Genomic DNA, 25,394 nt, shown 5'->3' with positions numbered 1-25,394 from the left:
TTTTGTAAGGTAACAAATTACAATCAGTATTTACATAGCTCCTGGCACATGATAGGTGCTGGGAATAGCTCTTTACAGGGTTATCATAGCAATTAAAAAAATCAAAAGGAGGAGACAAAAGACATAGAAGACCCCTAGCCAGTTCCTCACTTGGTTGGAGTACAGTCCTGTACACCAAAAGGTCATGGGTTGGATTCCTGGTCCGACTACAGACCTAGGTTGCAAGTTCAATCCCCAATCAGGGTGCATACAGGAGGCAACCAATTGATGTTTCTCTTTCACATAGACATTTCTCTGTGTTTGTCTGCCTGTCTCTCTCTCTATTCATCCATCCCCATCCTTCTCTAAAATCAATAAAAACATATGCTATGGTGAGGATTTTGAAAATATATATAAGAAACCTTAAATTCAATATGCTCAGGCTCAGTGCCTAATTGTTGTGATTTAATTGGCAATACTTTAGATGTCTAAGTACGTGCTTATTTTTCTGGTTCTCCTAAGATTTTCACCAAATACTCTTAGTTAACTTAATTTCTCTCCATAATGCTGTGAAAGTTTTATTTAAAGACCCAGTAAGCTCCTTTAAAAATACAAACCACTGTATAGAACCCAGGCATTTTAATTCTTGAAGCAGATTCTTAACAAACTTTAGATGAACCAACATAAGGCACATTTCCAGGGGGTCAATGCCTAGATTTTCAAATGGGTGCCAGAAACTGAGCCAGTACATTCCTAACATCCTTAAGTGACCAAGCGGGAAGAAGAAGTAGTTTCTATTTAGCTCTATGTAAACACACAGACACCCTCCTGTATGTACACATGCAAACACACACACCCTACTCCTATTTCCATTCTCTGCTTGAAAAGAACAAGAAGCAGCACATTCCTAAATTAATTTGCTGGTCCTGAGGCAGGAGAGAAATAATTGTGTGAAGCTCAACTTTAAATTGAAATGGTAACTTCTAAAATCTAGGAGCATTTCTTTTTAAACTCACCCTGGAAAAAAATTGTTTTATGTTTCCAGTTCTTTTAGATCAGCCTGAGATATGGGGTTCAGGCCAACCAGTTAATCCGAGCATCGAGTCGCCAAAGTTAACAAGGCCTTTTCCCACTGGAAGTAAGTTATGTGCCTGCTCTGTCTGTAAAAATAAGTGACTCATTTTACTGTCTGTGTGCATAGGGAAATTAGGCAACTCTTAGAAAGTCTACGTAAGCAACACTTGGACTGTATAGTATTCAGAAGAGATGTTATTCTAATAGGCTTTAGGGTTAAATGAACCAAGGGCAGGTTGTCAAGGCAGAATAACATTAATAAAGTAAAATTATTAACTTTTGATAATAGTCTCTTCTGACACCTCATAGGCTTACTTATTCATTCATTAGTCATTCATTCAGAATGTATATGTAAGAGGGAAAAGCAAGTGAGCTAAAGAGCCTACTATGCTCCAGGCATGGGCTATCACACAACACAGAGGTATCGCACAGCCTCAAGTCAGTGTGGTTTCCTCTAGATGTACAGAGTAACTGAGGCTGCATAGGATAGAAAGGACACATGGAGAGGGAAGAATGATAATTGGAGAGCAAGACAGATGATGCTGTATGATAGAGAGAAGCTGAGACAAGAGATTTATGCAAATTTATCTCAAAGCAGGGCTATCAGCCCAACTCATTCCAGCATGCCCCTCTTCTACTCCAGGCGGCCGGGAAAGGAGATCCTAAGGATCTTTACAGCTCTTCACCTGCAGTGGGTTGGGTTATCTGGACTGAACTGATTGCTCAGTCAGTCAAGCCACTGGTCTGATGGATTTATCAAGTTTTCATTTCAGTAGACTTAATACAGTGAGTGTGCATGTAGAAAACACTCCTTAAAAATCTCATGGGAGGAAGATTGGATCCCAGAGAAAGGTGTTTGAGGGTGGAGGCAGGGATGTAGAGGATATTTTTACTCTGTGAGGAGCACACACAGGAGCACACACAAACCAATTAATATAATACTTTTTCCAGTTCAGCATCCCTAGAGTTCTGTTTTTTTGTGCCTAAAAATAATCGTAGGAATTAACCAAGGATTCCTAATCAATGGCACAAGAAGCTTTTTGTTGAATATGTTGCTATAAACCACGTAATCCAGTCTTTCCAAGGATATTTTCTTCATAAAATAGGGAAAAATATAAACAATTTTTTTAAACTTGAACTTTCAAAGATGTGTTTTCAAAGTATTAGAACCCCAGTGGCATGAATTCCAAATATGGCCAGTGACAAAATAATCATTTAAAGAAAGAATAAGAAAAAATGTACCTGTTGAAGCCGTAAGTCCCAATTTTGCCCGCAAAATGACAAGTCCAGTTTAAAAGGGTTGGGGCCATAATACAATACTTTTTCTATCTTCAAGGGTTTTTCAGCTGTAATTTTTACCAAGGTAACTTGTTCATTCGTCCTTGGCCCAAATCAATTTGCTTCAGGCTTTCAAAAATATACTAAAATTTAAAACATATAACTTAGAGAAATCTTTCCAGACTCAATCCGTATAAAACAATGTGACCCAGTCTTTGCAAAGATTGGATATAATATCCTGACTGTATTAAAAACCTCTCACGGAGACCCTTCCCAAGCTGTTCTCATTTCCGTGCTCACACCTGGGTTGTAATTGTGTGTTAACATGATATTCGATGGTCCAGTCAAAAATTCCTTGAGGGTAGAGGCTCCTTTTATTCAACCCTGTGTACATAGTTCCTAGTATATGATGTAGGAGGTTTGTCAAATAAAGTAATGAATGAATAAAATAATAATATTATGGTTATTATCTCAAACTTTTTTTGTAAATCATTATTATCACAAAGTGGAAGAATGTGAATGGGACTTGCATCAGTTCCTTAGGTTTGAATTTAAACAAAAAATTAGACTATTAGTGGCTATTCCACTTCCAAGAGCAAGAATATGAATGAAAGTTCAAATCCTGCCTCTGTACAGAATAGTGGGCCACTGAGGGAGGAAGTAACCAGTAATGCCGGGCTCCTCATCTCTTTGCAGCACCTCCACCACTGCCTCCGAAAAATGTCCCTGCCACCCCACCCCGAACAGGCTCCCCACTCACGGTCGGACCAGGTAAGCTGTAGTTCGTTCTGTTCTGGGATGATGTGGCAGTCAGAACAGTATCCCAGACCTCAACATGCCCAAAATAGGTTGGAAGCTGTAGACTAGACTAACATGAAAATATCTGCCTTTAGTTTCACTTCCATTACAATCTACCATGACCCATTTTGAAGAATTACTTTCAAGTTTCACAAAAAAGGTACACTTTCCCAACTAATCTTTCTGTGTATATTATTGCTGAATGAGGGCCATATTTACCTGTAAAATGAAAGAAAAAAATCTCATTATCAAAAGTCATTGTTTAGTTATGTCACTTCATTGGGTCTCATTTTAATGATATGCAAATTAATACTCTCAAGACAGTGTAATTTTCCAAGAACAGATACAATTTTTGCCAGAATTAAAACTATTTAGTCTATCAAAATATAAAATGGGCCCTGGCTGGTGTAGCTCAGTGGATTGAGCACAGGCCTGTGAACCAGAGGATCGCAGTTCAATTCCCAGTCAGGGCACATGCCTGGGTTGCAAGGCCAGTTCCCGTCAGGGGACACACGATACATTGTGTGTCCCTGGCAGAGGCAACCATACATTGATATTTCTCTCCTTCTCTCCTTCCCTTCCCCTCTAAAGATAAATAAATAAAATCTTTAAAATATATATATATATATATATATATATATATATATATATATATATAAAATGGTTCTCAGGATGTGTAAGCTTGGGTGGTAGGAAATTTTTTCCCAGTAATCATAAAATTACTTATTATCCCCTGGCAAAAAGATGTGCAAAGATGGTGAAATACTGCAAGCAATTGCTGCATGCCTTTAGACAGATCATTTCTAAGGCACATCTTTATTTTCTATTAAAATTGATACTACATATTCCTACAATTTATAATCTACCTGATCTTATTGGGCTGGAGAGTCAAAAGCAGTAATAGTCATTTCATGTGTCTGGGCTTTTAGAATGTGGTTCTTTATCACCTTTGGACTTCTGTTGCAGCTTCCTCCTTTACTATTTGCACAGCCTGGTGAGTTTGATAGCTACAGAGTGGGATATTTATCAACAAGAGCAAATGCAGTACGTAGCCATTTATGAAATTTATGTTGACTCAGACCCAACAGGGAGTCGTCCAGGGTGTCATAGGAAGGGTATTTGCAAGTTCAAATCATTTTAGCCCTTTGGATCTCTTCTATTAATACATTAGATATAAATAAAGCTACTCTGAAATTATAAATATTGCAGGTTATGCAAACTGCTATCTGTAGCCTTGGAAACTTGAATGTTAACTCCTTTCAAATGTGGAATATGAAAGGACTAAGCTGCTTCTTGTAGCCAAAGGGTTATTTAAAGGTAAAGTGGCTTCTGTTCATTGCCTTGCAATTATCTAGGTAACAATTTTTAATTTGAATAACCTTAGTTTTTAAAAAATATACTTCCTCACACAGTCGTTGTTGTCAAATCTTTTTCTGCCAAGCTATAGAAGGTAGTTTTTATTTTTTTCTCAGGTTATTGATAAGACAAAAAGAATAGCTAATGTTTAAGCAAAACATAAGTTTCTGCCTCATGACTTCAGATATGTGTCACAACTATGCCTCTGATGTTAACTGATTAGTGTGACAAAAAAATTATACAGATATTTTAATGATTTTCTTTCTTGTTAAGTAGGCACATGTGTCCTAGTAAGCAGCAGTAAATGTTTTCTTGATAACTTATATGTGTGTTGTGTGTGGGGTGTATATGGGTATGTAAGTATATATGTGGGGATATCCCTTTACGTAACCTTTGTACTGTGTTTCTGGTATATTGAAGGTGGAAGATATATAGCTAACTATGATGTGCAACTTTTTTAAACCAGCAGATATTATAATTAGTTTCACCAAACATTTTAATTTAATATGCCAGAGTAGATAATCCTTTTCAAATATGAGAGTGACTTTCAACTCTCTAATATTTATTGTAGTATGTGAATTTCAGTGGGCCAGATTTTCACAAGGGGCCTCCCTTTTGGAATTTGCTGTTCCAAAGCCTGTACTTCCCTATAACCCGAGCCCTGTGTTCTCAAAGTGGTCACACTGCTCTGTCGTGAGCGGCCCTTGAGAGCGGCAGGGTGCTCAACCCTTCCGATGATGGGAACAGTAGCCAACTGGGGTCACCCTGCAAAGGGGGAAATAATCACATGAGAAATGACACTCACATCCTGGAGGGAATGCGAGCTCTCCTCTCCCCTTCAGCTCTGATCAAGATATTTTTACCTCATAAAATATGCCCAGGGAGGTGCCCAGAAAGGCAGTTTATTTACCAGGTTTGCCTACCCCCTCTCACCCCGCCCTCCATACAAATGATATTAACAAACGTCAACTAAAGCTCAAAACCAACTACTTCAACCACAGGAGATGACCGGTCAGCCACAGAGGCCAAAATTGAAAAGCTACCATCAATCAATGACTTGGACAGCATTTTTGGCCCCGTGTTGTCCCCCAAGTCTGTTGCTGTTACTGCTGAAGAAAAGTGGGTCTGTTTCTCTGACACGTCCCCGGAACACGTTACTCAGGAGTTGACTCCAAGGGAAAAGGTGGTGTCCCCACTGGCTGCATCAGAAAACCCAGATGACTCCCCAGAGCTGGGCCCTCCGAGCCCTCCAGGCCCCCCAGGTCCTCCAGGGCCCCCTGGTCCTCCTCGAAGTGTACCATCGCCACTCAATTTAGAAGAAGTCCAGAAGAAAGTCGCTGAGCAGAGCTTCATTAAAGATGATTATTTAGAAACAATCTCATCTCCTAAAGATTTTGGGTTGGGACAGAGAGCAACTCCGCCTCCCCCTCCACCGCCCACCTACAGAACTGTGGTTTCGTCCCCCGGACCTGGCTCGGGCAGTGGTACGGGGACCACCAGTGGTATGTCTTGCTGTCTGAGTGTGCTTCGCGTGACCGGGAATGGCTGTGGCTGCTGCAGTATGAGCACGCCCTCCTTCTGCCTGGCTGCTGGCTTTAGAGCTTCGGTCATCCCTCCTTTGGTCCGGGTGTCCTGTGGCCCTGTGGCATGTCCTAGTCCATCGAATGCTGGCAGTCATAGTGCAAGTCTGTGGATGTGTTCTGCCCTGCCCTCCCAGCCCTGAGGAGTGCCCACCGTCCCCCCTGCAGTTAGGAAGTGTAAGTTTTTAAACAAAGCTGTGATGTCATTGTTTGGAATTCAGGCAAGTTCTAGAGAGACAGATTTCACAGCCAGTAAGTTTCATGTTAAGTGTCTGATTTCTTTGCCAGATGTTTCCACAAGAGCCCTAGTTTTGCTTTGTTTTGTTTTTTTAAGTTTGTTTGGTTGTCAGCTTTATTAAGGTATAATTCATAAATAAAATTGTAAGATAGATTATACAACGTGAGGATGCAATAGACATATATATTGTAAAAGGACTCCCCACATCAAGTTAATTATCACGTCCATCACCCTACCTGTCTACCATTTGGGTTTTTTTTTGGTGAGAACATTTAAGTTTTACTTTCTTAGCAAATTTCAACTATACAATACAGTGTTATCAAATATACAATATAACCACCAGTTTATACATTATATTATCAGAACTTTTTTATCTTATAACTGAAAGTTTATATTTTATTTTCCCAAAGACCCTAGTTTTTGTAAATCAGTGTGGGGATTTTTCTCTTCTATTTTCCCCCTCTTTCTTGCTTTTTTGTGAGGAGAGAACCCTCTAATTTATTTCAGGGGAAAAAAAGTTTGCCAAGGAGATTTTAGGAGACAGTGAGAATGACATACCTCACTGCATCCCCAACCTAATCAAGCTGTCACTAAAGACAATTTACTCTCTGATTCCTTCTGACATGCTCATCAGCCTATCATGTCAATTCTAAGTGTGGTGACAGGTGATGGGAAAATGCATCAAAAATGTATGTTTTACAACAACTTATGCACATGTTGATACTGAATCTGATTTTTTGGTTTTTCTTATGCAAAGCTTCATTTTGCATTCTGTAATTACAAAAGGATGGGAATCCCTGCCATGGGTACCAAAGAAAGATCAAGATTTTTCTAATACATTTTCTTCCATATTATTTATCCCACTGGTGCACACGTTTGCCTGGCAAGACTCTCTGGTGCCAGTGGGGTCAGTTATGCACCTTTCTGGGGGTGTCATGCGCTGCTGATTCTTTATTTCCTTTGAAAAAGAATACCAAGTTGAAGTAATTTGGATCTAGTAAGAGACATAAAGGAAAGGCATCTCTCTCTATCCTAACAGTCAGCCATCATCTCTGCCTCTTTCGTTGGAGTATCTTTCAGTGCTTGCTCTGAGCGTGCAAGTTCCTGTGTGTTTTAAATGAGAGCATCCAAGCTGACCAAGGAGAGGGCTGCGGATTCACTTGTACCACACACAGAATCAATGTTTTACAATAGTAAGTGGGCCTCCTATGCTCCCCCTCACTAAAAAGGGGAAGCTATTTCATACTCAAATAAGTTGGGAAATGTGTTAAAGCAAAAGTGGATTTTTTTTTAACCATAGGACCTCTGAGGGCCTTTATTTAGTCAATAATAGCAACAGCTATATTTCTTTTCCTGGCACCATGCCAAATGCTTTATGCATATTATTTTGTCCTCACAACAACTTCACATGGTAGATACTCTTACTTCCCCCATTTTACAGATGAGAAGACAGGTTCGGAGGTATCTAGTGATTTGTCCACGTTCACTCAGCTAGAGGTGACGGACTTGGGATTCATACTCAGGTCTGTCTAATCCAGAGCCTGTATCCATAACCACTGTTATCTACAGGCACTCTTCTAAGGTTTAGTTACAAAATATCTCAAACTTACTTGACGACTGACACCCAGCTGTATGTCACTGTATCATCAACAAGGTCACTGGCATTCTCTCATAACATACTCCTCAGTGTTCTTCTCTATCATTCTAGAAGGTTAGAGCGCCCCCTTCATCCTCTGTTGCTTTCTTAGGTCTTTTCTGGGATATAAGCTCCTTACTTCTCTGTAAAGATAGTAAAGGGCCCTTAGGTAAAGCCTTCTGTCTGGACCTCAAACCCAAAGAGGTTGACTGCTCATTATCAAAGAAGGGTGTTGTTTCTGTCACCGTCCTTGGGGTTCTCTTTGCTGGGCCAGCCTGTCCGTCGTCTGAAAGGGCTTTTCAAGTATAATGCCCTCTCTCCAGCGGCAGCCCACTAAGCTCTTTTGGGGGTCAGGGAGGGCAGGCAAGCTTTGTTTTTCATCTCTGTTCCCTCCATCACCTTCCACAGGGCTCTGGGAGACATTTGTTTAATTGAATTGACCACTGTTACAGTGAGTGGAGAGAGGAGTTTTGGCTGTCTTTCTGGAACCTTTGGGAGTTTTGCTGTTGCTGTTAATGTTTAGCTTCCTTATCCTTATCTGAAATTACTTTAAAATAGTGCCAGTAAAGACTATTGATTCTTAATAATTGAGCTGGAAAAAAACTGTACTTTGCTGGTATTAAAGGATTGGGTTTCTAAGTGGAAGATTGAAGTTCATGAATAAATGAAACTACACCATTATCTCCTTAATTAAGTCCCAGTTTATTTGCTGCTTAATGTTTTATTGATGAAATATACACAGACTCTCAGAAATGTAGATTTAGAATTACAACAATAGGGTATGGCCTTTTGCTTTTTAAAAATTGGCCATGCTTCTCATTCCTTGCTATTCATGTCACTCTGATGAAGTATTATTATGCTCACTTTTTAAAATTTCATTCAAAGCAAGGTAACTCATCCACCTACTTCAGGCAGCTCTCACAGCTTTGTAAATCAAGAGTTACCCGCTGTTGAAAAGCAGTTAGAAGTTAAGGATTTGGTCCAAAAAGTTGAGTTTTCTTATGGCAAAAGTTAAAAATACCTAGCTTGGGCAGAACACAGCTTTCCTGGAGTGGGGACTCTGATTCTTGGCACAGCCGTGTGGGTTGTGTGCCAGGAGATGGGGAGGAGAAAGAGCCTCAGTGGGTCGGAGGCCAGGGAAAGGGAACTGTTGGTAGAGAGAGAATGGTCTTTGTGCCCACTTTCCAACTCAAACTCCTAGAGCAATATTAAAATATGTTATACACAGACACCACACTTGCACACACATCCATAAGCAAATGAGTTTGAATTACCAAAGTTTGAATTAACCCATGTTAACTGTCTCTTCAGTATGGAAGCCACTAGCCACATGTGACTATTTTAATCTCAATTATAACTACTTAGAAATAGTTCTTTAGAGGCAGCGGGCACGATCCAGGAGCTCAGTGACTGCTGTGGCTCCTGTCTGTCTCCTTGGACAGTGCCCTTCCCAGAGCACTCCTGTCATCGCTGAGAGCTACACTGAACGCACGTTTTCAGGGCCTGTAATGTGCTGGTCACCAAAAAAGGAAACGCAGTACATAACCATTCCCACACATACTTAATACTGTCTTCAAATAAATGATCGAATTGTGTTCTGAAAACCACAATTGGAAAAAGCTGTGTAGTTTCTTACATATTTTGAAATACGTATATTTTATGTCACTCGATTCTCCCCACAACATTGTGGTATATTAGCCTTACTTTACAGATAGGAAACAGAAGTTCGAAGCTTGAATTTGGCCATAGTCACAAAGCCAGTAAGTAGCAGAGCCAGTGTCTGACCCTAGGTCTGTTGGATTCCAGTCATTTCTCCTGCCCAGGTGCCTCTGCTGCCCGCCCACTCGCCCACCCACCCACCCCCACAGAGAGGTGGCAGTTGAAGCCATAGGCCCGTTGTTGGCAGGGGCCGGCAGAGTAACTCTGGCGGAACTTCAGGGTGAGCACAGCAAACGAGGTGAGAATGTGTCAGTGGTTGCCAACTTTTTTGGATTCGCAAAACTCAGATAATGCACATAGGATTTTTAAAGTTAAACCTTAACAGGTGATGCTGTCCAATTATTTTCTATCACTGTTCTTGAGAATAAACAGTGCTTGCAGAGAAGGTGAAAGTATAACTGAAGATCAGAGAATGATAGAGATGTACAAATAATAACCCCAAAACAATTTTGTAATCTCACAGAAGCATGTAAAGCTTTAGTTTAGGAATCATGTAAAGCCTTAGTTTCATTGTGAAACACCCCTTCAGGCCCTGGATATCCTCTGCCGAGCCTCAGGGTTCTGTCAGGTGGGGTTCAGTTCTTAAACGCTCCCCTAGTGTCTTCCAACTGCATAACAAATTGTTAATTCGGCAAGGGAAAAGTGGGTTAAAGCAAACATCCATAAAGAAAAGCAGCTAACTAGTCTCTTTTTCTTGGCTTTTAGTTCTGTCTTTATCGAAAGACACATCTTTACCATCATCATCAACATCGATTGCCTTCCATTTGTGTAGCATTTTATAGTTCAGTGAACACTTTCATAAGCATTTCCCATTTTGATTGTTACCACTGCCTTATGAGGTAGAAACACGTCTCATTTTTTTAAAAGAGGACGTTGAGACTGAGGCTCAGGCCCCATAGCCCAGGAGAGGCGGACAGGGCCAGGGCTCGGGTGACCCGTTGTTTCATCCTGTTTTTCCAGTGCTCCACACAGCTGTGGTGACAACCCTGACCACTTTCCCCAGCATGACTGCGAGTGGTCTTTAAATTTCCCCCCTGGAACACATAGGGAAAGGATAAGCAGCTGACCTTTCCCTGAGATTGATCCAGAAGACTACTTCTTGGAAATAGGGCCCTGAACCGACATTTTGTACCGTTCCTATGTGTGGTTTTCCAGCAAAATGGAACCCCCCACGAAAGCCCCAGGAAATCTCCCGACAAAGATACTGTTGTTTAAAAGTTTACTTCCCATCTCTTTGCTGTCACTTCTGTTTTTTGAAAATATCCTGGGTTGTAAATCTATTAACTTGAAAGAAAACTTTATAGTGAGACCTGTCAAAACATACCTCCTTTTTTTTGTTCAAGAGAAGACTAGCCAAAAAGATGAAAATTTATATTGAGGGAGGTATGTGTTAGCTGCCCATTCAAGATGTAAACTCTACAGTCCACCTGGAGCTACAAGACATTGCATTTGAGCTTGGTCTTTGGAGTTAAATAGAACATTTGAGCTGTATGACCTTGAGCTAGTTACTGAATATCTCTGAGCTTTACTTTCCATTGAAACAGTAACAATACCCTACTCAACGCTTACTGTGCAGATAAAATAAGATGATGGCTAGCATACACTCTGATCCAATAAAATAAGAATAATATAGTAACAAAGTGGTAATTACAGAGATGAGGCGAGTGTAGGGATGGGGATGGTGATAATAATTAGTAGGATTCCCCACTAATGAAATTCCAGTTTAAATAAACAGCCCAGAGAAGCACAACATGCTCGAGATTTCAGGTTGTTTAAACAAGAGGAGCAAAGTTTACCCCCAGGGACTCTCCCACTATGAGAGCAGGTGCTGACATGGGTTTGCTGCACAACTTCTTGGAGAATCTGGAAATCTGGAGATGGAGATGCTGGTCTCTTTCTCCAGGGAATACAGTTTTGCGACACATTGGAGGGGAGGAAGGGAGGGCTGGGTATTTCCCTGGGGCAGGATTTCCTAGAATTGTCTTGGAATGATTTGATACCTGTGCCTCTAAGCAAAGTACAAAGCATGTGGAAGTAGTTGAAACTTTTCTGAATGAGAACTGTGTGGAATATTGATTTAACTTCCTTAAGGGTTTTAGCCAAGTAGTTTACCTGTGTATCCCAGATATATGAGCAACGATAGGCAGACGCCTGAGTCTAAGGCCCCTCTGGTGTGCTGATCGGTGTGCATGCCAGCCTCTGTGTGTCTTCTGTGTTTCACATGTTTGTCATTGACAGCCAGGAAAGTAAATCCAAGAGGCTCTTTTAAAATCATCACAAACATTATAGTGGTCAAGCTCAATGTAGAACAATTCCTAAGCAGCCTCCTTTAAATCAGAATGTCTAAGTCAATGTGTTTCTTTTATTAAGATTCTGAACACAAAGTATTCATGCAACATCTAATTTACCTTCTTATATTTTGTCCTTTGCTTAACATCAAGTGTTTGCTTATGTTTATAAAGTTAGCACTCATATCTTGAAACAGTGTAAATCTCTTATACATACATACATACATACATACATATATATATATATATATGTATGTGTATATAACGAGAAAAAAATTATTCAACTTCCTTNTGTATCCCAGATATATGAGCAACGATAGGCAGACGCCTGAGTCTAAGGCCCCTCTGGTGTGCTGATCGGTGTGCATGCCAGCCTCTGTGTGTCTTCTGTGTTTCACATGTTTGTCATTGACAGCCAGGAAAGTAAATCCAAGAGGCTCTTTTAAAATCATCACAAACATTATAGTGGTCAAGCTCAATGTAGAACAATTCCTAAGCAGCCTCCTTTAAATCAGAATGTCTAAGTCAATGTGTTTCTTTTATTAAGATTCTGAACACAAAGTATTCATGCAACATCTAATTTACCTTCTTATATTTTGTCCTTTGCTTAACATCAAGTATTTGCTTATGTTTATAAAGTTAGCACTCATATCTTGAAACAGTGTAAATCTCTTATACATACATACATCTATATATATATATATATATATATATATATATATAGATGTATGTGTATATAACGAGAAAAAATTATTCAACTTCCTTCAAGTTCTAACTTCCATTTTCATCTTGGACATAAATAAATTCCAAATATGCAAAAATCAAAAGATTTCTTATAAGTTTGGTGTACATGTGCTCAAAATGAAAGCTACACTCCACCCAGCCAAAAGAGTCTTAAAAATATATTTCCTGTCTCTAAGAAAAGGATTTACCTTTCACTGGGTATCACATGACAACAAAAGGCAATGAGCTTCAGCTTCTGCCATCAACCATAGTTCAACTGAGTGATTTTTTTTCTGTATTAAAAAAAAGACATGTGCTACAGCGTTGAATACACGAGTGGCTGAAGTGAAAAAAACTGTCTGGGACTGACATTGCACTGCAGGAATGGGGAAGGAGCGATTCAAGACGCTGGCACTTTGGCCACCTGGGCTTCCCACTGTTTTTAACAGCAGCTTGTTTTTCAGGTGCATCTTCCCCTGCTCGGCCAGCCACTCCCTTGGTTCCCTGCAGCAGCACCACCCCACCTCCACCTCCTCCTCGGCCTCCATCTCGGCCAAAGCCACCTCCGGGAAAACCTGGAGTTGGAGATGTGGTATGTTCCCTTCAGCCCTGGCTGGCTCAGCCATTGCAACTTCTGATGTAAGCCTTCGATCCCTTCTGCCATTGGCCCTGACAGGTGGCATCTGAAAGACAGCCACTGTGGTGTGGGTGTACATTTCAGCCCTCCTCACATCTCCACCATCTTTCAAGCCAAGCTCTGAATGGTAGGAATAGGCACGCTGGGGCCCCCAGTTCTGCCGCAGTGGGTTTGATGCAAATTAATATAGTGATGTTCAATGGTGCTAACCCTTTAGAAAGGGAGGTATTTCTTTTCACCATTATATATCTGGTTTTGCAAGACCACCAAGAGAGGACAAGTCTTTACTTCTGTCCCCAGACTACAAAGAAGTTACTGATGGTAGGTACACTATACAACTATAAGGGAGAGGGTGGCCCAATGAGCTTGTTCTGTAAGTTTTTTGCATTGTGTTTTAAGGCTGAGAGGTGGAAAACACACTGTGGACAATGAAGAGACTCCTGGCAGAAGTAAATTTCTTTGGTCTCTGTGAACAGGAGCCACAGACTGGGGATGTTATTAATGTTTGCTTTAGGTGCACACTACAGTATTTTGTACTTAAATGTCTTGAAATGGATTTAAACTTTCCGATTATATCGCCTGCTTAGTCCCTGAGAGTGTATAAGTTCACAGTCCTAGAACATCACCAGCCGCATCCCAGACCTCAGTTTCTCTGAGTCTGACACACCCACTGAGTGCAGCACTTTGTGGTTTATGGTTCCTCCAGCGCCATCTACAAGCTCCTGTGTCGATATAATCAATTTCAGTGTAAAAATAGTGTCACCTGTACTTTTAGCACCTGACTTGTAGTGGAGGCTGGGAGACATGAGGAATATAGAGCAAAAGCGCCATGACCTGTGGATCTAACTTCCCATCTCTTCTCTTCTCTCTGCAGCCCAGACCTTTCAGCCCTCCCATACATTCTTCCAGCCCTCCTCCGATAGCACCCCTTGCCCGGGCTGAAAGCACCTCTTCGATATCGTCCACCAATTCCTTGAGTGCAGCCACCACTCCCACAGTTGGTAAAAGTTCTCTCCTCTCTTTTCATCTGTTGTGGTTTTGACTGGCTACATTTTTATCTGGAAACCCCGAGAACTTATGTTTCTGGTCAAAATTGTTTTGCTGTGTGTTTTGCTACTATCATCTGACTCTTCTTTTAAAAGCACCTTCTCAGCAAAGGAGGCAAAGTGCAGGAATTCTCTTATGCTATTCCATACAGAGCTATTTATAAAAGCAAGGAAGAAATTGTCAAATAAAGTCCTGTAATTTAGATATTATTTCTTATCATCAAAATAATCTCCTTTGATGGGGAATGTTGATTTAAATTCCAACCATGTAACACATCAGAAATCACAAAATTTAGAACTTTTATTTTCTTGAAGCTTTAATCTCTTCATCATTTTTGGTAGTTTTTATGTCAACAGATGGTATACGCATCAGTGTTGTGGGACTTGAGCAAACTTTTCAACATTTTTTTCTAGTGCTTTTCAGTGACTTGTGGTCGGTGTTCCCTGAGAAATAAATCATTGCTGGCATTTTCAGTAAATGCCTTTGTGCCTCTTTCCTTGTGGTGTGATGAGAGTGAAGAGCAGAGAGTGGTTGCTCAGCTGGGTGGTTTCCTGGGTTTAAATGGCCCCTCTTGCCTGGAGCAGCTACCTTTTCCCAAGGCTGGTCTCTCTCTCTGAACGTCTTCACCCACCTTCCCTAGGCTCCTGCACCTCTTCTGTTTGCTGGTGTCTGACCTCAGGCTTTCCCATTCCAGTTTTCCCATTGTTATCCTTCATTGTCAGAAATTCCCTCCCAAGTTTTCCATGTTATAAACCAGCTGACCATCCTGCATTGCTTGGGAGGAGCATTAACCAAAGCTAAATAAATCCCTGATACTTACCAAGCGCACGCTACAGAGTTGCCCATGTGAGTCGCAGCTTGATCAAAGCCAGAAGCTTTTCTGGAAAAGAACTCCACTTTTGCAGTGGAATAAGTTAAGGTGTGTCTCTTAGGAGTCCCAGAGAGGAGTTCAACCGTATCACATGCTCTACATTATTGATTAGACCAGCCCAAAGAATCCCCCAAATTTGGTGAAAATACAGCCAGCTTTCCAATTTCATATGATGCAGTAATACAGATATTTAACAGTTTATATATATATATATATATATATATATATATATATATATATATGTATATGTATATATATACACACACACACACACACACATACTCTATTCTTTATCTGCATCATTAATTGAGGCAATTGGAGCTTCCTATTTTTATATGCCTATTAGTTCTTTTCTTTCTGGCTTTTTGGTTTTTGTTTTTTTTCTATAACATCCCAACCTTATTTTTGAACTCTCTTTAATACTGTTGATTATTAGAGTCACTTTCCCCACTTCTGCTCTGGTTTTTGTTGTTCACTTGTTTTTCTTAAGATTATTTGTCCCACCTATTCCGTGTGACTTTTCTGGTTGGTCAAAGAGAAAAACAAGAATAAACTATCACTCAGAAAGCAAACCTCAGGGACCTCAGGTGACCGTCTGACATGTTTTTTTCGACTCATTGAGATTCACAGAGAAAATTGCACACACAGGGAATTTGAACTGTGTCCATGTTTTCCACAACGTGTTTTTATTCTCCCTGCTGCAGAAATCTCAAATCCTGACCAGGGGCTTTAATTCTGAACACATCTAGCATGCATTCTTTCAAGATGAACCACAGAAGGGTTTATTTTAAAAAGCCACCTGAAAGGATAGTCACATTGCTTCATTGCTGAGGAACATTCTGATTTAATCTGTTTGATTTTTGTTATTTTTAATTCAGTTTTCGTCTTTCCACTACATTCCTCACTCTCCTGTTCTTTATTTCCTGCTGCTGCAGGTCACCTGACAGCCACTTCTCACTAAAGTAACCACCCTGTCAGGCGGCCCACTGCCCGCAGCTGTGTACTGGGGTTGGTCTCTTTGGAGAGGGCGTGCTTTGGCTCCTCCCACCAAAGGACTAACTCTTCCCTGTGGTCTTGGAATGTCAACTTGAGTCAGGTGGCTCAAGGAGACAGAGAACCTCAGCAGCAAATTCTCTGAAGTTGGTGGCTCAGCATTCCCCTCCCAGCACCACAATACTTTTTGACGTTTCCTAGGACACTTGAGCCAAAATTGGGGCAGGTGTGGTATGAACCAATAAGCAAAGTTTAATGTAATTTAGGAGCAAGTTTAATCTTCCTGTGTGACAGTTCATATAAGAATATGCCCCTGTAAGACTTTAGACATAAAATCTTCCATGAGAGCTGTGATTATAGAGCAGTGAATCTGATGCCACACCTGGAAACAGGACTGCCTGTGTGTTGTCACCCTCAAATACTGGAGAGCTTCTGTGAGACTCTCCTCCACTGAATGAAGATATCCACTAGAAGGTGCAGTGACGGTATAGATAGATGACTAAGAAAGGAAAGAAGATGCTGCCAATTGAGCTAAGGTGCAATGCTTATCACCCACTTAGGACCCACTCCAGTGGCAGAGGTTAAAATGGGAAAAAGTACACATCCCAGGGTCAGTGGAACCCAGTGCTCTCTTTTTGTACTCAGGAACACCTCACAGCTCACAGCCTTCAGTCTATGATTTTGGAGAAAAATCTATTAATATGGGAATGGAGAAAATATTTAAAGTTATTCTATTATAAGAAATAAATTCCTAGACATTTGAGGTAGAAATAAACAGGGAATTATCTCTAAATGTAAATACCCACTTTTATTATTTGTTTCTTATTTTTATGGGTGATGGTCAGGTTTTTTTTAGGTGTTTGCAGAATCTTCATTGGAGACCCCAATTCAATAAGACAAAAGGAAAGATAATTTTTCTTCATTGTTAAATTTACTGTTAATTATATTCCTTCACTGTTAATTATCCATTTTCATTTGCCTCTTTAAGATCCAGGAATCTGTCATGAAAGACAAGTAATCACTCATGGGCAACAAAGGAAGCCTTCATGAACTCTGATGCATCCTTGGGTGTAGAAATTTGAGCAAAGGTCATTGGAATGAGTGCTGGGGTGTTAACTATAGCATCTAAAACTTAAAGTATTTCCTCCACGCTTTTGTCTCTCCAAGCTGGAAGGCAATTCTGAATTGGATAAGATTTCTTATAAAAATACATGTACTAATGCCAATTATCCTGCATAAAAAGAAACAGGCAGTTGGATGTTCTTGGTCCCAATTAAAAATCCCCACATATAATTTTAGTCTTTTTCTTTTTCCTTCTGCTAGTTTTTGGAAAGGTCTGTCTTCAGTACTGGCTTCTCCGTCATATATCAGTTTGAGGCTATCTCTGTGGTTAGTCCTTAAGGAAATTTTTTCTTCTTTATTTAATTTGAGTGTTTCCCTCATTTTAATCAAGCACAGAGCTATCCAGTGACTCACTTTTCAAGTTCTCCTGTTTATTTAGGATATTTTCTTATAAGCCCTCAATGTCCACAACCACTATAAAATAAATCAGAAGCTCGCCATTCAAACTTTATGAATTATATTTTCTTGCAACTTCATCTCAAAGAACAAATGGCAGTATTGGAGGCTTCTCATTTGAATGAGATTGTAAATAGGAAATCAGTGCTTCAAAAGAAAGAAAAGTCCTCCATCATCTCCCACTAGTAGGTATGAAAAGGCACTGTTACATTGTTACTGCCAATGTAACTGTTTTGCTTCCTGTTTTCTTTAGAGAGTATAGAATGGCCTCCTTAGTGCAGATTCCATTTGTCCTCTTCCTCTTCTGCAGGTATTATAGAGGTTGCATTAGTTTGTTCTAGCCACTAACGGAACCACATGTATAACAAAAACTTATTAACAGGTGATGTCCTAGAACCTTAGCAATTGACAAAGGGATAGTTTCCCTGCCTTACTCCCTAAGTCTAGGAGGCAAGCTAGTAGAACATTTGCCAAGAAGCATTGTTCATAGAATAGTTTTCCTGCCCTCCTTCATTTCCTTATCTTCTCTACATTGTAGAAAGGATCCTCTCTTACTGGGCTTTGTGCAGATTTTACTCAATTTTTCTATTAAATTTATGATAATATCCTTAGGACCTGTGGCATGGAGTACTGTTTTTTGTATCAGATAGAGTAATGCTCTAATTACCTGCATTTGTTAGTTGGTGAGAAGGGGGACCATGTGCAGAGATCGGGGACACTTGGAGTGCAAAGCAACTGTTGAGACCAATTTACAAAGACATCTGGCCACAGCTGGATACTACAGCTAAAGATGAAATTACAATAGTGCTGTTCAAAATAAACATCCCATAACTGCCAAAGATAAATACAAGGCAAGTTGAATTTGGATATTGATGAAGTGGAAATGGGATACTTCATTCAAGGACCTCAGATTTATACTGTTGCTTTTTCATGGTCTTCTTAAAAGCTTCCTCTTTCCCCGTGGGGGGAAGTACATGCTGGGTGATTGTGAGGTTGTCACAAGGTTCTGTTGATGGACATATCTCTGGCCCTTTGAGAATGTGTCTGAGGGAGATACACTTGCACAAGTGAATTATTAATGATAGTGCCTTTAACAGCTCCCTGAAAAAGTGGGGGTGTGATTTCTTCCATGGGACTGAGTTCAGCCAAATTCAGGTGCTAAAACCTGCGTTTTCAAAAAAATTATAATTGCTTCTCATAGAATTATCATGAAATGAGCACATACTTTTTTATGTCCTACTCATACTCCCAGCATCTTAGGTTTTGTTTCCTTTTTCCATTAAAATCATTCCTGTGCTTTGATCAGTAAAGTGTGCTGCTTGATTTCATTTGGGATTTCTATTTGTGTTTTTGTTTTCCATTCCTTTATATTTCTTTGGTTCGTAGTGTCAGAAGATGATGTTTTTTATGACAAACTGCCCTCATTTGAAAGGCGCTGTGAAACCCCTGCAGGTATGGTGCTAGCCAAATGATCTCTAGATATCTAGACTTTAAAAATCCAAGCCATTATGCCATCGGAATGCAAAAACTTCATGGACATGCTGCGCACCTCATGAGTGTCCAGTGCCTCTCAGATGCACCCTGTTTCCTGTTCATTGTGGATCTCGTGCCATTGAATTGTTTTAAGTGAACATATTAGAAAGCAGCAGGTTGCATGACAGTTTCTCAGTGAAAAGGATCAAAAAAGGTGAGATGCTATTATTGCTTCATGAATTTATAAAGGAAGGAATAATTTAACTGCTCAGAATTACATGTCCAGTGACTGCTTTTTAATTTTAAAAAGAATAGAGCACTGTTAGCAATCTTGTTTTCTCTTTGGTACATAGGTCAAAGGTGTTTTGTGTCTGGCTTCCTAAGGTGATTCCAGGGGAGGGAATGGAAGATGTATGACATCTTCAGGAACATTAAATTGACATATGCAATGCTATTGTCATTTAAAACCTAAACTAAGTTTATATGACCCACAACTGCATTTATCTTTTTGAAAACATAGAAGGGGTGGACATCAAAGATGAAATGGATACAGCAATTGCTGAATGATAGTTTGCCCAGACTAGTGCAGTTAAAATATGCTGACGCCCCTGCATGGCCAGGAAGACTTCCACTCCATGCACACAAGCACCCAGTATCAAGCTACCAACAACACGTGCCCATCCCTTTAGGCATCCATAGCTTTGCTTTGCTTTCTGTCCTGAACTAAAAACGAAAACAAAACCCCATAGATCGCCAGCCTTCCCTTTCCCCTGCACGCTAATGGCATGCAGTGCCTCTGCCCTCCCCCCTAGGGAGAATAATGACCTGCTCTCTAACTCATACTGTGTCCTTCTCTCTCCCTCTCCTTAACCTTTCCCATCCCGCTTCAACTCCTGGCCATACAGAGAATGAACAGCCTTCCCTCGTTTGGTTTGACAGAGGAAAGTTTTATTTGACTTTTGAAGGTAAGTAGTACATAGCATACCAGATTCTAATTTATATTCCCCTCATCCTTTGTCCCCCATCTGCATTTCAAAATCCCAATTCTCTTCAAAAGACCTAGTCTCTATATAAAAATGCTATGGCTACTTAGAAAACATTAAATATCAAAGAAATATTACATGAATTTGGTTTGTATGGGATCTCCCATTTTTTCATATTAAAAATTAAAGCTAATTTGCATTTAATATTGGTGGCTTAATTAATTGTGTTAAATTGAAAAATAAAACAAAACACCTTTTTGTCCAAGGAACTTAACTCTGTCAACCAGGGCTCTTTCCTCATACTTTTGCAAATGCGATGAAACAAATATAAAGTCATTTTTGGTTAGAATTGGCATTTAACTCTGTTTTGGATAATTAATATTTCAGATATAACATTCATTATTGTAAAATGTAAATACATATATAAGTATCTTTATAACAAGGAAGCTAGCTACATGGAAGATCAGAAAAATGAGGAGGAGAAAGAAGTGGGGGTGTATTTTAGTGAGTTCTGTGGACGTCTCCTGAAACCACACAGGAATGACTGCAGTACAATGGGCAACTCTCACTGGACCCCATCTTAGGAGATTAAGGGAAATACACATGAATGTCGGAGATATCTAACCTCAGTGTTGAATGATTTATGCTCTGCATTAAAGATTAACATTCTTCTACTTTATATTTAAATTCTAAATAATCTTAACTGGCCTAGCATTTGGTAAAATGATCCATTTAAACTAATGGAGGGAAAATGAAGTCATTTAATTAATGGGTCATCTTACACACAAGTATTTATCACTTAAGCCCTGATTTTTTGTCATTTTAAATAGCTAAATATATTCAGGGATCAAAAATTGGCCAAAAACTATTTTGCACTAGAATTGAATCTAAATATTGAACTCACGTCTGTGTTTCAAGACAACAGGAAAGCACTCCGAACTTGATGTGTGTTTCCCTGCAGTTTTAAAAGTGGAAATGACTGATAGATTCTTCAGTCATGTGTGTGTGGTGTGGCTTTTTTCTGTGAACAGTGAATTTTCCTCACAGGATGGTCCTGGAAATGGAAGTCCTTAGCTTGCAGTAGTTTGGATAGCAGCAAAAAGTATGGTCTGATTTAAAAACCTGAGTTGCTGTCCTGGCTCAGGTAGAGGACAGGAGGACAGGCGGTCCACCTTACGCTGGAAGACCTGATTGTCTCAAGTCACTAATTTTGTAATAACCGAGATGCAAAGTCTACAAACTTAGGACCTTCTATACTTTCTCTTTAAATAAGATGGAATTAAAAAGCACCCAGGTGTCTTTTTACTGATTAGCACATTTCCAGAGGAGTGGGTTGAGTGGGTTGGTAATGCTGAGGTACCCAAAGTACCTGCACATGTAAAGGTCCCTGCTCTGGTTCAGTCTGCCCTCAGAGCTCAATGTGCCCTGTTCTACCCAGGAAATTAGGCAATACATTACCAGCAATCCTCAGTAATGGTCTGAATATTAAAAAAAAAACACTTTGTCAGTTTTTGTGTTGTTGCTGTTTGCCTTGGCTCATTTGCTTGTGTTTTAGTTGGGTTTTCTTTAAAAGGAGAGCTATTCTTTCCCTAAAGATACCAATCTAAAGACAATTTTTGGTGGTTGGTTTGTTTTTAAAATTTGTATTATCAATCAAACATAAATATTAGTAAATGTGTGAAATAATATAATGTGGACCACATTTTTTACTTTCAGAAAATACAGTCTTTGTTAGATTTCTGACTTTCTAAATTTGGTGACATTGTTATTATAATTAGTAAGAACCAAATTCCTTAAGCATCTCAATTTGGGCCGAGAGAAGTCATGCAAGAAAGTTTTAATAGAGATTACTTGGCATCTGTAGAGCTGAATTATCATTATTTGGACTTTGCTCAAATCTGGGAAATATAAACAGAGCTTCCCAGGGGACTCCAGGACAGCCATATCGCTCATGTGTGTCCCTCCTTACCCCACCAAGGAATGCTTGGTGAGGTAAAAGTACCTCAGAATCAACTTCAGGGGAAAATTTAGGGTGAACTAAAGATAACACCTTGCCACCTGAGCAAGAACGACTATGTTTTAAGAATGGAAACGGTTTGTTTTCACTAATTATAAACATTAGTCTCCGATATTTTTAGCTAGTTCAACCTGAAAGGATTTCTAAAATTTTCTGCTGTGATGATAAAATGGCATAGAAATAGTAGCATGTTCAAGTACCTTAAGAATAGTGCCCCTTCCCAAATTTTTATATTCCCAAAAGACTGCCTTTAAATGTGGGTTATTAAATAGCATTTCTGGCATATTCTTCTAGGGCACTCTGATTTTACCCACATTTGTTGTTATTAATATTAATTATCATCTTCAATTCTTCATTCGGGGAATGTAGAAAAGGAAGAAAGATTTCCATGTCAAAAAAAATCACTTTTTCTAAATTGTTTAAATTATTATTCATTGGCCTCTAAATAGTGTGTTTATAATGTTCAAAACTTCATTCACCCCGTCTTACTCATTGCTTTGCTCCTGCATCGTGGTCACCAGGTAAGGGTTTGAGCCCCCGACTGACCAGCTAATGAACACTGGCTTGTGAGTTTCCTCGGATAACGTGAGAGGCTTCACCTTTCCAAATTAATTGAACTAGAGGCGTAGGAAAGTGTTAGACAGCAGTTGTAACTCACAAGAGTTCCAAAGCTTTCTTTTCCCTTCATTTTTATTGTTGACACTGTTACAGATGTCCCCATTCCCCCGCCCCCTTTGCCTACTTCCACTTCCCTCTGGCCATCACCACGCTGTTCTCTCAAAGTCTTTTTTAATGTTTTACTTTTATAAACAATTTCACTGAAATCTTAACTTGTGTAAATTACATTAATAAAAAAGTCAAGGTTACAAAAAGTAATAACTTTTGAAACTCATCCTTCCAGGAGTATATCCTGTTGAAGCTATCAAGTATCCTTCTGAGGTGGGAGGAAGGGAAAGATATTTCCATGACAAGTAGGAACTGTGACTGTTACATAGTTGAACAGTCTCCGAGAGCATTTTACCATCAAAATGTTTCTGGAAAGGTGCAGTCCTTCTCTTTGCTTAGCTGATTTAACTAAAAAATCACCTTGTACGTGGTGATGAAAAAAAACCAACAAACCGTGCAACCATACATTCTTGAGTGTCCTTGTGTCGATGTCATCTCCACCCTCTGTGCTCCTCGTTACTGCTCTTACTCCCATCCCGCCTTCAAGAACGTCGCCTTCCCCCCAACACCCTTCTCCACACTCTAGGGCCCTCTGCCCAAATCACACACCTGTTTCCTTGACTGCACCCCAGCTCTCCGCAGGGACCAGCACGCCTCCCGTGGCACTCTCCGTGGAGAGTCCTGCAGCCCCGCATGTCTGGCTCCAGGGCGTCTCTGACTTTGTCAGCTCCCACAGACCTTTCTTCCTCTCCACTCAGCAACCCGCACCTCTGACCACATCGTGGAAATGGTCCCCACTGGCAGGGTCATTTTGGCTGTTTGTAACTAGCAATTGGTCACCTTTCCTCTACATTAGGCCATGATTCTTTCCTTCAACAAATTCATATTGAGTGCTGTATGTACTAACACTCTCCTTAGGCAGGCCCTGGTAGTGAACAAAACAGGAAATAATTCCTGTCACTTGGAGCTTACATTGTAATGTGGCAAGTCAAGAACAAGATAAATAAGTAAATATACTGGAGATGGTACTATGTTCTAGAGAAAAAATAAAACAGGAAAGTAGAATGGAGCATACTGGGGTTGCAATTTTCAATAGGGGACCTGAGATAATAAAAGTAATAAATAATAACTAACCTCTGAGTGCTAACTATTGCAAAGTACATTCTATCTGTTATCTCATTGCAGCTGCACAGTTCACTGATGAGGGAATTAACATAATTTCCTCATAACGTAACATAAGTAACTTTTGCAGGACCACTTGGTCAGCAAGAGGCAGAGCGGAGAGTGACATCCTGCCCACTAGGCCGCTCCCCAGGACCAATCCTGCCCTGCACCCACTCTCGCCTTCAGCCTTTGCAACAGCCCCTGGACGCAGGTGGGCTGGTGGGGTTTTCCTAATCTCCTAACCTTCCTGTTCTCCAATCCCCTGATCATATCTTGTCCTTGCCGAGACCTCTGGTCTCATATCCACCCACTATTCTCATTCAGTCCACTACTCAAGCTCTTTTCTCTTCCCAGATTAGACCCCCATGAAGGAAAAATGTTTCTGTAAGGACTTTAATCATCTGCACACCAGGAACTTTTTCCTGTTTAGAGTGATGTTGACCATGTTAAAAAAAAAAAACAAACTCTTTGGCACTTTAAACTTCGGACTTCCTTCTGCAGGCTATTAAATATCCCTACTTAGTAATTAATTGGCACGACACAATTATAGTCATGAACCTCTCATCTCTCCTTATTCTGCCATAGCAATAACACCCTGTTAAAAACAAACACCCCATTTTCATATGTAGCCAGAAAGATAGCAATTCATTCACCTGAGAGTAACTAGAAAAAAGAAAATTTGGCAAGTGTGGCCCGTTTTCTGGGAAGCCACTGTTTTGCTAAATTCATGATATTCTTCGAGTGGGAAGTGTCCTGGATCTTGGCAGGACCTTTCCAGGCAGTGATGCAGCGGAGCCACTGAGGGCCCACCCTAAACCACAGCACTCACTTCAACAGCAGGGTGGGGAAAGCAATAGAAATGGAAAAAGCAGTGATACAAGACTGTCTTTGCTAGAAATGTTAAAACCACACTTCCTAGCCATTCTGAATTTTTATATCTAAAGTATACTGTAAGTATAAAATGTAGAATCCTTTCTATTAAACCAACTGAAGGTCACAGTTGTTTTTTTTAATAGCCTAAACATATTAAGACGACTCAAGTGGAGCACGAGAGATATACCAGGCATATCTGCTGAGGGCTTCAGAACTCACTTTGCCTCTTCATAAGAAATTAGTTGCCCCGTTCTGAACATCTCTGGGCTTGACCAATATGCTGGTATTTCCTTTGGTTTCCTGTTCTCTGACATGGTTGCCCTGTCTCATGTTTATTGGTCATAGAACAGAAAGCCAGTAAAACAGAAATCTCTTGCTCTGTACTACTCACAACACTTCTAACAAAATGTGTGGGGTGTTTTTCCCTCACATTAACAATGCTGGCACTGCTATGGGTTAGTACAGACCCCACCGGTTAAGGGC

At 40.1% G+C, this 25,394-nt stretch overlaps 1 protein-coding gene across 20 annotated transcripts in view; it reads left to right on the top strand.

Moving 5' to 3' along the window:
* Positions 1 to 25,394, top strand: part of SGIP1 (SH3GL interacting endocytic adaptor 1) — a 198,642-nt gene that overhangs the window by 132,625 nt on the left and 40,623 nt on the right. For 4 of the 20 annotated variants that reach the window (XM_037043084.1, XM_037043067.1, XM_037043115.1 and 1 more), the window contains 5 exons: positions 1,025 to 1,117; positions 3,028 to 3,102; positions 13,134 to 13,261; positions 14,181 to 14,307; positions 20,114 to 20,173. In XM_037043084.1, the coding sequence (XP_036898979.1) occupies positions 1,025 to 1,117; positions 3,028 to 3,102; positions 13,134 to 13,261; positions 14,181 to 14,307; positions 20,114 to 20,173 (483 nt within the window). Of the gene's footprint in view, positions 1 to 1,024; positions 1,118 to 3,027; positions 3,103 to 5,486; positions 5,988 to 13,133; positions 13,262 to 14,180; positions 14,308 to 19,121; positions 19,188 to 20,113; positions 20,174 to 25,394 lie in introns of all 20 variants that reach the window. The other 16 variants (XM_037042988.1, XM_037043013.1, XM_037042970.1 and 13 more) reach the window with 9 other exon arrangements.

This window comes from Sturnira hondurensis, unplaced genomic scaffold (genome assembly GCF_014824575.4).
Source record: "Sturnira hondurensis isolate 20B ecotype Veracruz unplaced genomic scaffold, ASM1482457v3 Scaffold0000648, whole genome shotgun sequence".
NCBI classification, from domain to species: Eukaryota; Metazoa; Chordata; class Mammalia; order Chiroptera; family Phyllostomidae; genus Sturnira; species Sturnira hondurensis.
Note: the sequence above shows the minus strand (reverse complement) of the source record. Positions and strands in the feature narration are given on the sequence as shown.